Source organism: Oreochromis aureus, linkage group 1 (assembly GCF_013358895.1).
Source record: "Oreochromis aureus strain Israel breed Guangdong linkage group 1, ZZ_aureus, whole genome shotgun sequence".
Lineage (NCBI taxonomy): Eukaryota > Metazoa > Chordata > Actinopteri > Cichliformes > Cichlidae > Oreochromis > Oreochromis aureus.
The window spans coordinates 29,292,460-29,305,714 of record NC_052942.1 but is presented as its reverse complement, the minus strand read 5'-3'; the positions used below and the strand labels follow the sequence as shown (position 1 = coordinate 29,305,714).

The 13,255-nt window shown below is 39.3% G+C and overlaps 2 protein-coding genes across 2 annotated transcripts; one reads left to right on the top strand and one right to left on the bottom strand.

Moving 5' to 3' along the window:
- The first annotated feature begins 748 nt into the window (after positions 1–748).
- gnpnat1 (glucosamine-phosphate N-acetyltransferase 1) lies at positions 749–4,040 on the top strand. Its single transcript, XM_031732775.2, has 6 exons — positions 749–915; positions 1,724–1,887; positions 2,023–2,085; positions 2,301–2,428; positions 2,738–2,799; positions 2,940–4,040. The coding sequence occupies exons 2-6, from the start codon at positions 1,734–1,736 to the stop codon at positions 3,085–3,087; spliced, it is 555 nt and encodes a 184-aa protein (XP_031588635.1). The 5' UTR covers positions 749–915; positions 1,724–1,733; the 3' UTR covers positions 3,088–4,040.
- A 602-nt stretch (positions 4,041–4,642) lies between these two features.
- styx (serine/threonine/tyrosine interacting protein) lies at positions 4,643–12,655 on the bottom strand. Its single transcript, XM_031732774.2, has 11 exons — positions 12,452–12,655; positions 12,073–12,105; positions 10,379–10,432; positions 10,180–10,277; positions 10,033–10,093; positions 9,904–9,940; positions 9,781–9,820; positions 6,674–6,724; positions 6,394–6,466; positions 5,693–5,783; positions 4,643–5,233 (listed from the first exon to the last, which is right to left on the bottom strand). The coding sequence occupies exons 1-11, from the start codon at positions 12,617–12,619 to the stop codon at positions 5,160–5,162; spliced, it is 780 nt and encodes a 259-aa protein (XP_031588634.1). The 5' UTR covers positions 12,620–12,655; the 3' UTR covers positions 4,643–5,159.
- Positions 12,656–13,255: the final 600 nt, after the last annotated feature.

Genomic DNA, 13,255 nt, shown 5'->3' with positions numbered 1-13,255 from the left:
CAACAGCAAGACGGTTGAAACTTGGACGCAATTGGATGTTCCAGCAGGACAATGATGCCAAGCACACATCAAAACTGGTTTTGGAACAGATAAAGCAGGTTAACATCAACTTTCTGGAATGGCCTTCCCAAAGCACTGATCTCAACCCTACTGTAAATTTGTGGACCAAACTTAAAAGCCAGGTCTGTGCCAGGAAATCAGCCAATTTAAATAAACTTTACCAGTTCTGCCTGAAAGAGTGGTCAGATATCTATAATGATTACATGTTAACTTCTGATCACAACTGTAGCTTACTGGATAATATTTATGTATAATTATGAGTAACAGTGCTTCAGTTGTATTAACAAACACATAATGCCGTTATAGGGAAGAGTTAAAAATACTTATGCCATCAAGAGCGTGTTTCATCCACTTTTGTTCAGCTAACATTATTGTTCTTAGAGTGCAGAGACAGAGATGCAGTCACATAGATCTGAGCTACAGCCTATAAACATGTATTGCCAGTGGGCATTCATTATAATACTGTGCTCCTGGCTCCTTTTGACAGAAAACAACCGTATTTCTGTACAAACCTCTCATGAGAGTATACAAGCCCTTCATAAATCATGGGTGCATCATTGACTGTAGAAAATATTCTACAGTCATTGGGGTGTATTGTGGAAAACTATTGGCATCTGGATTTCTTTTAATCAATTGACGTCAGTGGGTTGCGCCAATTACCTCTGCATCTTTGCCACGTCATACACAAGGGCTAGTGCCAAGCGGAAACGAATGCCGGAAGCAGCTACAGTGTTCAGCTCAATGATGTAGCTCAGCCTCATTCAAAACTATAGTAGAGAAGCCCGGCTGTCATTGCAGGTCACTTCACTGTGGGGATTCCGAGGGACCATCTCTAGCTGTGTTGGCTTTTACTTGGTAAGTAGCTACCAGGTGGCTAACTGCTTAGCTAACGCTAAATTTATCATTTGGTATGAAATGTGAGGATACAGTTCCGACGCCAACTGGACTGTATAAGTTTGCTTACATGAAGGTAGCCTCGTGTAGACGTTTGACAGTATAGGGGAAACACGGTTTACATACGCCTGTATTTTGCCGGGTTAGTTGGCAAAGGTTTCAATAACCCAAGTTTCGTTTGGCTAGCTAACGTAATTAGCTAAGCATTGTGGTCGCTGTACTGTAATTTGTCTTAGTTAACGTGGGCAGCTTGCCCTTATTTCTTTACCACACTCAACCGGGAAACAATTACGCTTGTAAAAGTGTAATGTTTTATGGTGCTGCCATGGAAACAAGATTTAGGACGCCTGTGGTAGAAGTAGGAAACTCTGTCGTAGAAAGTGACTCCCATCAGCAACAGCGACAGTGTTACCTTCTTCCCTTGCTCTGTAAAGCCCTCTCAAATTACATATCCTGGTCAGGCCCTGGGTCCTGTTCTGTAGAACAGATCATGAATGAACACTGAGGAAACGTAGCATAATCTGTATGCGGGTGTGTCAGCTGGTTTGTCAACCTCTGAAAGCATACCTGTGAACCCTGAGGAAACGTTTTACCAAGTGAAACTGTCAGGTCAAAGTTCTGTATGACCAGAGCACACGCTCTTTCAGTCCAGGCTGATTTTTATGACTTGTATCAGTTCATTAGCCAAATAAGTTGGGTGCTGCTTTGCCCACGTACTTTTTTGGGTGTGTGTCCCTGAACTCATCTGTGGTACGTGTTTTCCATTCAGAGATTTTGGAATGCTGCTGGACGAGACTCCACTTTTTGAGCCCTCTCTGCTTCGGGAGCTAGACTGGAGCAGCAACACTGCCTCATTCTCTCCCCCAATCTCACCATGCAGTCCAGGGGAAGGCCTGGTGCTGAGGCCACTCTGTATGGCAGATTTCAACAGAGGTGAGTCTGTACAGCATAAACCTCACCAGTATGTTATTTTTTTGTTGGTGTACAATATGAAACATCTCAGAATTTCCCAGGAGATGGATTAAAATACAATAATTTTCACTAACTCTTTATTCTTTTTCATTCCAGGATTTTTCAAGGTTTTATCTCAGCTCACCAAGACAGGCGATGTCACACCAGAGCAGTTCGCCAGTAAGTCATACTTACCGTCTTATAAATATTATAAAAGTGAGATAATTTAGTTTGGAACATAAACTGTTAACTGAGTGTCATTTTGAATGACTAATTTTCAATTTAACACAACTATTGTTGTGTCTTAGACAGCAGATCATATATATATATATATATATATATATATATATATATATATATACACACACACACACATTTTGTTTATTTTTTGACAGAGAATTTTGAGCACATGAAGAAGACTGGAGATTACTATGTCATCGTGGTGGAGGATACAAATCTGAGTCAGATCGTGGCCACGGCAACACTGATCACTGAACACAAATTCATCCACTCCTGTGCCAAAGTACAGTATACCCCACACACAGTTTGTGTATATTCAAGTATACACCTGTTTGTTTGTTTTTTTTTCTCCCTGTGTTTTCCTTATCACCAGTTACGTAAAAAAGTTACTGATTAAAGTAGTGGTAATTACAAGACTAATATTTAATTATTAACCCAGTATATGGCCATAAACTGGGTTAATAATTATTTAATTTATCAAATGAAAATGCAATCTTATTTCCTTAACTAGGAAAGCTCAGCTAACATTGTAGATTACATACATGTTTATTAATCTTGACAATGAGTAAATTAAAATCGTATTTATTTGTAGAGAGGCCGGGTGGAGGAAGTCGTCGTCAGCGATGTGTGCCGAGGGAAGCAGCTGGGCAAACTGTGAGTCAAGACACTGCTTTGGCTTTTCTTTAATATCTTAGTTATTGTCCAACATATCAAAAGACAGTTCTATATTTTGAATAGTTTGTCTTGTGATTTCTACTTTTAATACTTTTCACCGCTCTTCTTTATCCCAACAGATTAGTCTCAACTCTTACTCTTCTCAGCAAAAAACTGAATTGCTATAAAATCACTCTTGAATGTGCACCCAAAAACGTGGCTTTTTACCAGAAGTTTGGCTACTCTGCGTCAGATGAGACCTACATGCAGTGTCGATTTTTTGACTGAGAACGGAAGTTTAAAAAAAATAAATAAAAAAAAATCTGTTTTGGGAAAAATGGACTGTATCTTTGCACGCCTGGTGATAATCAGAACTTGCAGAATGTCTTAAGAACTGGAGCTTCCCGTGGATGAGGTTGCTGTTGTGTCACAGCTGAGTCATCCAAGAACACTCATCATGATTTCAGCACACTCGAGTAAACATTTACGAATGTTCAGGCTCAGTGCAACACAGTCCCTTGTCCTTTTGGTAACCGTGGCTACCTCACCAGGGTGGACCTGACATCTCATCATCTGGAAAAGAAAAAAATATATACTATTTTTGTTCTTTAAATTGCTTAAAGTTTTTCTTTTCTATTTACCAGTGAAAGAACCGTTTATATATGTGACTTCCATGTAACTGTAGGTAATTACAGCTATGTGGGAGATCAGGATGATACCAAATGAAGTTATATTACTTATTATGTAACTAAAACAATCAACAGGTAACAGACAACTCTACAAGGTCACTTCAAAACCAAATATGCTTTAAGAATTGTAGATTGTGATTGAACTGACAGACGGCTGCCAGAAAAGCTTTTTTTCTTTACTTAAACATATTTAGTTTTACTTTTTTTTTTCATATAGATTATGTGTAGCTGGATAACTAATCAAATTTTAATTACAAGAACTCTGATGAAGACTGTTATAAAGTTTCACATTAAGTGAGGAAAAAATATTTTGAGGTACTGGTAAGTTGTTAACATGCTGTTAAGTTTTGACTTAAGTTGCCAAATGGGATTAGCATTTAAAGGTTTTTGTAATGGGAAATGGGTCAAAATGATTTTTGTAAATTAACTCTTATTTAAGCTTTTCTAGTTAAGTTTTATAATTATTCTTTTATCCTGGAGAGAGGGGGAACATATTTAATGTAATTTATTTCAAAATGAGTAGTCAAATAAAATCATCTTTGGTCTAAGGTGTTTTTTTTTTAAATTCTTGTATTTATTTCTACAAAAAAAGCAGATCCATGTTTTAACTAAAGACCTGATTTGAGATATTTGGAGTTGTTTTTTTGGAGGTCAGGATGGTGGTGGAATTCAAAAAGGTTGGTATGCTGTGGTTGAGGTGGTGTCCGATTCCCCAGTTACATATCGAAGTGTCTTTGGGCAAGATGCTGAAATTGGTTGTGTTAATTTTCTGAGTTTGTTAGTCCAGTGATGGCAACCTGTCCAAAGGTGCATTTCTCACCCAGTCAGCTGGGATAAATGAAATCAGTTTATATCCTCAGTTAAAACTGATTTTGTATCATGAAGAAACGGCCCATACATTAATCTCAAGTGAGAAGAGTATCAGGTCTAGTCTATCAGAGGAAATTATACTAAAATGGGGATTTAGCTTCCATCATGCTCTTAATGCAATATTGTTTCAACTTTAGTGATGTTTAATTATCAAGCATCACTATAGAGTGACCTAAAGTAACTGTTGTTGCAGAATCTTGAATATGTTTTTGTAAATGTAAAATATGACTTATTATTGGCAATCTAATAAAAGCAGTGAAGGACGGCAGAAATGAGGACACAGCTGAACAGGACTCAGGACTTTATTAAGCAGTGAGTTTTCTATTCCTTACTACCCCACATTAAGTCTGATATTAGTCCATAACCCTATTACTCCCGAAATAAAGGCGTAGCTATTCCTCTTCTCATGTCCTCCACTGGGCGATATCTTGGCTACTTTCCCTTTTGCCAACTTTCCCCACCTGGTCGTCTACACAAATTCAAGTATCGAAAGTGCATTATTGCAATACTGTCCCGCTGCAAATGCAAAATGCTTTAAATACTATAAAACTGCAAAAAAGAAAAAAAGTCCCCCATCAGTGCATACAGCTCAAGAGAAAAGAAAGAAAGAAAGAAATGAGTTATCAAATTGTTCCCAGTCCCTATTAGTACTCCATGTCTCAGACATGAGTAGTTCCCGTCCTGCCCCGATCCCTTCCCCTTAGAAAAAGTTCAAATATTTACATTTTTAATCCCATTAAAAATGGAAAAAAAAAAAGAATTGAGTGCACTCTGCCACACAGCAAACATTATCAGCAAAGCTCATCCATTCTGTGCAGCTGCGACCTGCATCCCTCCAAAATCTTCATCTTCCTCCAGGCTGCGTTTGCGGCTTCCTATTACAGAAAAGAAAATGAACGATTACAAAACAGCAACTTAAAGTCCGTCACCCATAATCCCCAAACATGAACACTGTCACACTGTCAATAGTAATAAGGACCTAAAGAAAATATGAATGCTATGAGTCATGAATTGGTCACAATGGAGCTAGCTTTTTTTCTAATGAAAGCCTTCTTTAAAGTCAAACATCATAACAAGCAGCGTTTTACAAATGAGTAACCCACCATTACCACATTACCAGCTAATGGTCCTGAGAAAGTCTGATAATGGATGCCAAAATGGCACAATGGACCCATCGACACTGCTTGAATGCTTGAATTCATTTTAACATGACACATTTTTTATTATTTCCGCTGTGCTAAAGCTGTAACCAAATGCTTTACCTGCACTGGTTCAGTAATAAGAAATAATGGGACGTGTCTCTCTTTCCAGAACTGGGTACGTTAAATACAAACCTGGCATCCCAGCTTGTAGCGAGAACGGCCTGTCCAACTGCACCGACATCCTTTTAATGGTCAGTTTGGCAAGGTAGATTGCTTCATATTCCTTTAAAAGCAAATCAAATTTACAGCTGTAAGAATCACAGGAATGACAACAGCTACACTACTTGTCTTTTGGCTGACTTCTTACACGCTCAGTTAATTACTTAATGAAGCTCAAAGACTTTATAGTAGCAGTATTTGTAAGCCCATGCCACAATTTCTGTTTTGAGTTAATGAAGTAAAAAAATAACTGTGTGATAAAACATTTACTTTAGTTTGAAAACACAACACAAGTACACATGCCAAGTAAGTTAGCAAGCCACTTGTTATTTGTACTAAGTGTGGCCAGCCAAGGCAGACTAAAGAGAGATGATATATGGTGGTAAAGATGGGAAAATCATTTCTGCAGCCTCGAATGAGAAAACACAAAGCAAAATCAGCAAAATGAACCAGTATAACAACACAGGCTGTAGTGATTTTGTATTTTTTCTGTGTATGCAACTTTTTATCCAATACCATCATATAAATGTTGCCTTTCTTTCAAAGGAAAATGACGGGCGCACAGTGACTCTGCTGTAGTAGCAATATTATTAATACAGACCAATTACAGTCATGTACCGACAGTATGATTATTAGGTATTAGGCTACACTAAAAGGTGAAAATATGAGCTTACCTGTAGCTGATGCACAAAGCCCACATTGGGATTGATGCAAAACCTCCTCTCCTGAACATGGCTGAATGCTTCCCTACAGAGTGAAAAAGGAAGAACTTGAAACCTCTGCAAGCAACAGTAACTGCAGCAGCAACTGCTTTCTGTGCTTCTATCCAGTATAATATTTATATATTATAACAATTATGCTGCACTCCACTTACTTCTGTGTAATAATGTCAGCTTAGTTTTACAATGTGCTGAAATTGTAAGCAATACACTGTTGTGAGGAAAAAACACTCACCTGTATTTCATACCGAATGTTTCCATAAGATATGCAATCACTAAGGCAGCACTGAAAGAATAAAAGTAAACTTGGTTACTTAAGTGGTACAAAAGGTGCATCATTTCATGTAATATATTTCCTTTAAGCATCGTTAGAGTTAGAAAAATGCAATAATGGACTTATCAAATAGTGGCAGAGCTGGAGCCCACACCAGCTAACTTTGGGCAAGATCCAGGGTAAGTCATGGTAAGGTTGCCCATTCATAATAGGACTTGCACGGACAGACTCAGGAAGAGCATTATTTAACCTTTACAGGGAGTGCAGAATTATTAGGCAAGTTGTATTTTTGAGGAATAATTTTATTATTGAACAACAACCATGTTCTCAATGAACCCAAAAAACTCATCAATATCAAAGCTGAATGTTTTTGGAAGTAGTTTTTAGTTTGTTTTTAGTTTTAGCTATTTTAGGGGGATATCTGTGTGTGCAGGTGACTATTACTGTGCATAATTATTAGGCAACTTAACAAAAACAAATATATACCCATTTCAATTATTTATTTTACCAGTGAAACCAATATAACATCTCCACATTCACAAATATACATTTCTGACATTCAAAAACAAAACAAAAACAAATCAGTGACCAATATAGCCACCTTTCTTTGCAAGGACACTCAAAAGCCTGCCATCCATGGATCCTGTCAGTGTTTTGATCTGTTCACCATCAACATTGCGTGCAGCAGCAACCACAGCCTCCCAGACACTGTTCAGAGAGGTGTACTGTTTTCCTCCTTGTAAATCTCACATTTGATGATGGACCACAGGTTCTCAATGGGGTTCAGATCAGGTGAACAAGGAGGCCATGTCATTAGTTTTTCTTCTTTTATACCCTTTCTTGCCAGCCACACTGTGGAGTACTTGGACGCGTGTGATGGAGCATTGTCCTGCATGAAAATCATGTTTTTCTTGAAGGATGCAGACTTCTTCCTGTACCACTGCTTGAAGAAGGTGTCTTCCAGAAACTGGCAGTAGGACTGGGAGTTGACTCCATCCTCAACCCGAAAAGGCCCCACAAGCTCATCTTTGATGATACCAGCCCAAACCAGTACTCCACCTCCACCTTGCTGGCGTCTGAGTCGGACTGGAGCTCTCTGCCCTTTACCAATCCAGCCACGGGCCCATCCATCTGGCCCATCAAGACTCACTCTCATTTCATCGGTCCATAAAACCTTGGAAAAATCAGTCTTGAGATATTTCTTGACCCAGTCTTGACGTTTCAGCTTGTGTGTCTTGTTCAGTGGTGGTCGTCTTTCAGCCTTTCTTACCTCGGCCATGTCTCTGAGTATTGCACACCTTGTGCTTTTGGGCACTCCAGTGATGTTGCAGCTCTGAAATATGGCCAAACTGGTGGCAAGTGGCATCTTGGCAGCTGCACGCTTGACTTTTCTCAGTTCATGGGCAGTTATTTTGCGCCTTGGTTTTTCCACACGCTTCTTGCCACCCTGTTGACTATTTTGAATGAAACGCTTGATTGTTCGATGATCACGCTTCAGAAGCTTTGCAATTTTAAGACTGCTGCATCCCTCTGCAAGATATCTCACTATTTTTGACTTTTCTGAGCCTGTCAAGTCCTTCTTTTGACCCATTTTGCCAAAGGAAAGGCAGTTGCCTAATAATTATGCACACCTGATATAGGGTGTTGATGTCATTAGACCATACCCCTTCTCATTACAGAGATGCACATCACCTAATATGCTTAATTGGTAGTAGGCTTTCGAGCCTATACAGCTTGGAGTAAGACAACATGCATGAAGAGGATGATGTGGACAAAATACTCATTTGCCTAATAATTCTGCACTCCCTGTAAAGGCATTATGTCATGATGTCAAGGCAACAAAGATGTATAGTACAGTGAAATGTCTTGAGTCACCCTTCTTTATATTTTGATAGAATAATGGGAAATGGGTGCAGCAGTTTATTAAAACGTCAAAAACATGCATGGAAATACAATATACCGGGCAAAAACTGTGCATTTCTAACAAGCCTGAAATTAAATATTTGGTATGACCACCTTTATTCTTCCACACAGCTTGAACTCTTCGTACACTTTCTGGTAATATCTTCAAGTAGTCTTGAAGGAAAAAAAAAAGAAAAAGGAAGGATGTGCCAAAGCCCTTCGTTGGATGTTAACTGCCTTTTGTTGGGTTCCATCAAGATGATCTTACACTGCCTCAATAAAATTGAGCTCCCGGCTTTGGGGAAGGCTGATCCATGACTGATATTGTTCCACTGTGTTATTTTCTTTTTTTTCTGTCCAGGTATATTTTTTACTGCACCGACAACATGTTTGGAATCATTGACATACTAAAAAAATGAAGACGCTACAAATCAGACGCTTTCCAGATGGTATTGCATGACAGCAAATGTCAGCTGTGGGTAACACCACATACTGGATTTGACAGTTTTACACAATATTCCTTCCTTCCTGTCACAATACGAAAGGGAGTTTGTGTCTCTGCCTGGAATTGAACTGCTGACCTTTTGTGTAACCCACTACACTATACAACCACTCCTAGATGGTACTGCATGACAGATCAAAATCTGACAGTATTTTTCTGTGTTCATAATCCCACTAGGGTCCTCGAAACCACTGGCTGAAATACAACCCCAAACCATTACAGAGCCTTCACTGTGTTTCAGAAATGGCTGTAGACACTCACTTTTGCATCGCTCATCTGACCAGCTCCAGAATTCGAACCAAAAATATCAAAATTGGACCTGCTGACACTGATTTTCAGTCCAGTTCTTGTGTAATTTTTCTCTCTTAAAAATGGCCTTAAACAAACAAACAAAAAATTCCTCTGAAATTGATCAGGTTGATGGGCTGGACTAAAAAGGAGTGAAGAAAAGCAGCCAATTGCCAAAGAGGAAGTTTGAGAGACTATGAGAACTATTTCTCAAATCAAACAAAAAAAGAAGTCAAGATCAGTGGAAGCAAAATATAACGAAATGAAGGGTTGCTCAAGACTTTTCACACAACTTTATCTTACATGCAATTTGCTCTGTAAACTGAAAAAAATATATGAGGTGAAATTACACCATACAGAACAAATGTAGTCTCACCTTCTTGATATCCCTGCATTACCATGAACCAGTACCTTTCCTGAAAGAGCAAGGAAACAGTAGATTGTTAATAAAATGCCTTACACTCTAGGCAATACAAACGGGAATGGCATGCACCTTTACCTTCTGTTGCTAAGCAGCCATCAATGAATTCTTTAGTCTGTAAAAAGGAAAATTAAATTTTATTGCAAATGCCACACCTTTCAGTGAAAGAGAGCTTTCCCAGAAAACACGCCCCACCTCTTTACTCACCATAGGGAAAAAGCGGATTATATTTTCCACTGGATTGTCAGCAATATCTAACACAAGGTATCTGCAAGAAAACGCATGATGAAATAAAACTCCCTGTTTCAGAAACATACCAATGTTGCGCAAAAAATCACAGAAACGCTTACTTACCTAAACATGTGAGGGAAATTAGGTTTGATAAAATTGGCTTCAATGTCTTGGCGGACGCACACAATGTGCGTTATGCCGTGTCTTTCGAGAATTGGCAGCTAGACATAGAGGAATAAGTAAAATGAGGGATGAATGCATTCATTTTATTTGTGTCTCCTTATCCAAGAGAAATCAGTGAAATCAGTCCTCCAGCAACTACCTTGCTTTTCATCGCAGAAGAGTAGGGACCTAAAAACAGTCCTGGTAAAATCTCCTGAATAGAAAAATACAGCAAACATTAACACAACACAGGCACCAACATTTCTTCATCTTTAACAAAGGATTTTATATCTGGACACTGACATTTTACTGTGATCACTAGAAGTTTACACACACTCATCATGGGCATGAATCATGGTAATTATGGGCTTTTAATGAGTTCTTGGGATGGTTTAAAAAAACAAAAAGAATTAAGTGCACAAGAATTAATTATAATTTTGTATTTTCCACTATTCCACACAGAGTCAAAAATATACATACACCCAACTAATCTTTGGTTAAATGTCCCTTATCAAAGTATATCTTGACTGGATGCTTTTGGTAGCCATCATCAAGCTTCTGGTATAACTTTTCCTGGATATTTGGCTGTTCTTCTTGGCAGAATGCATAGAGTTCATTTAAATTGGTTAGTTTCCTGGCACGAACTCTGCTTTTAAGCACTTAAATTTACATTAGGTTGAATTTGAGGCTTTGGGAAAGCAATTCCAGAAGCTTAATGTTAGCTTGCTTTATACATTTAACAGCCCTGATGTGTGTTTGAGATCACTGTCCTGCTGGAACACCCAACGGCGTTGAAGTTTTAACAATCTAGATGTTGATGATTTTGGAGGTACTCTACCTCCTCGATTATTCCATCCACTTTGTGCAAAGTAACAGTACTACTGGTAGCAAAACAGCCTCAAAGCATGATGCTACAACAACCGTGTTTGACAGCTGGTGCAGTTTTTTTAGGTTTGAAAGCCTCTGCTTTACTTCTGCAAACACACCACCTGCCATTGTAGCCAGATAGCTAAATCTTTGTTGTCTGTCAATAAAACCTTTCTCCAAGGGGGATTTGGCTTGTCCATGCTGGCAGCGACAAATTGCAGTCCAGCTTAAAGGTGCTGAATTTGGAGTAGGGGCTTCTTTTTTTAGCTGCGACCCTCTCAGTCGATGTGGATATAAAACTTCACTATAGACAGTAATGCTGGTGTTCCAGCAGATTTCAGTTCATGGCAGGCTTGAGCCTTGATTGTTCCTGGGTTAACCCTGAACATCCTAACCAATTATCTCTCATTTTAGGGTGACAGTTCGGGTCAAAAGCAGTGATGAGCAGTCAGACTGCAGCCTCAGGTCACACAGGAGAATTGCTCGGATGACCGCTTTAAAGTCTCTTCGCGCTGGTAAACGACCCCAGCACTGATCATAACGATGAAGGGAAAAAAATCTCCAAAATGCACAAACATTTGACCCAGAGCATACAATTGATTTGCACAAATATAATGTTTTTGATACGCTGCTTAGTGATGGTATTGACTCTGAAATTAGTGCTGATGAGAACCAAATGAAGTGAACTCGATAAAGGAACCTGTTCACCCAAGTCATTACAGATGTATGGACCATGAGGCGTGTATGTAAACATCTGATCATAAAATGTACACATATCATCAAAGTAGTATCACGACAGCCAAACAAAGTTGTATTAAAGTTTAAACAGTAACTATAATGATTGAAAATACAATTAGCTGCATTGTTCTGTCTCCAGATTAATGTTTTAAGAACTTTAAAGCCGCATTTACCATAAGAATAGACTAAAGACGTTCAACTGTCAAGATTAAACTTGCCACTATAAACAACAGACTCATCCTTACACACCTGCATATCTCGTCTCATCGGATACGCCCAATCCTGGAAAAAACAATGGGAATTTGAAACCAAGGTTAAAAGTTGTGGCAGGTGTTCCTACCACAAAACGACAGCTTAAGGCTAGTTTACTTTGTGCACGTTGATTGCTAATGCTAGTAGGCTACTCAGTGCCGAAACGCCGCAAAAGACTCATTAAAAGACAATTTTGAGAATGGCTCTCACATTATCACACATTACATTAACACGTCACCCTCCCAAAAACTACATACACACACACATATCGCCCTCTATATTGTTCCCTGCCAGAAAGTAAAACTGGAGTGGAGGCTAGCTCAGATTAGCTGGTCAGACAGACACAGTGGACATGTCGGCTAATACAGGATCTCACCAGAAGATCCTCCTTGGTATCGGGCAGAGACGGAAACTGAAGTTTGTTCTCCTCCTCCATCCTGCTGACCATTCGGCCACCGCCGGCCCGACTTCGCGCGCGGTATCGATGTTTCCTCGCGGCGGGGTTAGCTGAACAAACGGTACAATTTGTTTTGAGGCTCCACATGCATGTCCGCCATACTGCTCCCTCACATGCGTCACGTGATCCCGAAGGAGCTGGCCGACAGATGCGTGGAGAAACGGAAAAGGGGAAACAGCGTCGCTTCGCGGTCGTTTTGCGAAGCGCAGCGGTCACAGAGGAGCACCCCCAGTGCCACTGTAAAGGAAATATTTAAATTTGTGAAATTAAGGAGTTAAGATGAAAACGTAGTCTGAGATGTAGTCTACGAGCTTCTGCTCACTGCTTCTCGAAGGGCCTTAAAACTGGCAACATCATGACTACTAATGTTTTACTGTCTACGTATGATTTTACTGTGATGTCAGTGTGTTTGGGATCATGTCACGACAAAAAATGAATTTCTTGTTGATGAACTTTCCAGGTGATATTTCATTGTGGATCAGTATCTGAGAGTATTTCGCTGAGTTTCTAATTCCATTAATTTTGAGAACATTCCCCACAGCACTGGCTGAAATCCAGCTCCAAACCAAGACAGAGCCTCCACTGTGTTTTACAGGTGGCTGTAGACACTCACTGTTGTACCACTCTCCTGACCTGCTCTGTACATACTGATGACAATTTGAACCACAATTTTAACATTTAGATTAATCCCTCCATGAGACTTTTTCTTACAGATTTTTGGTT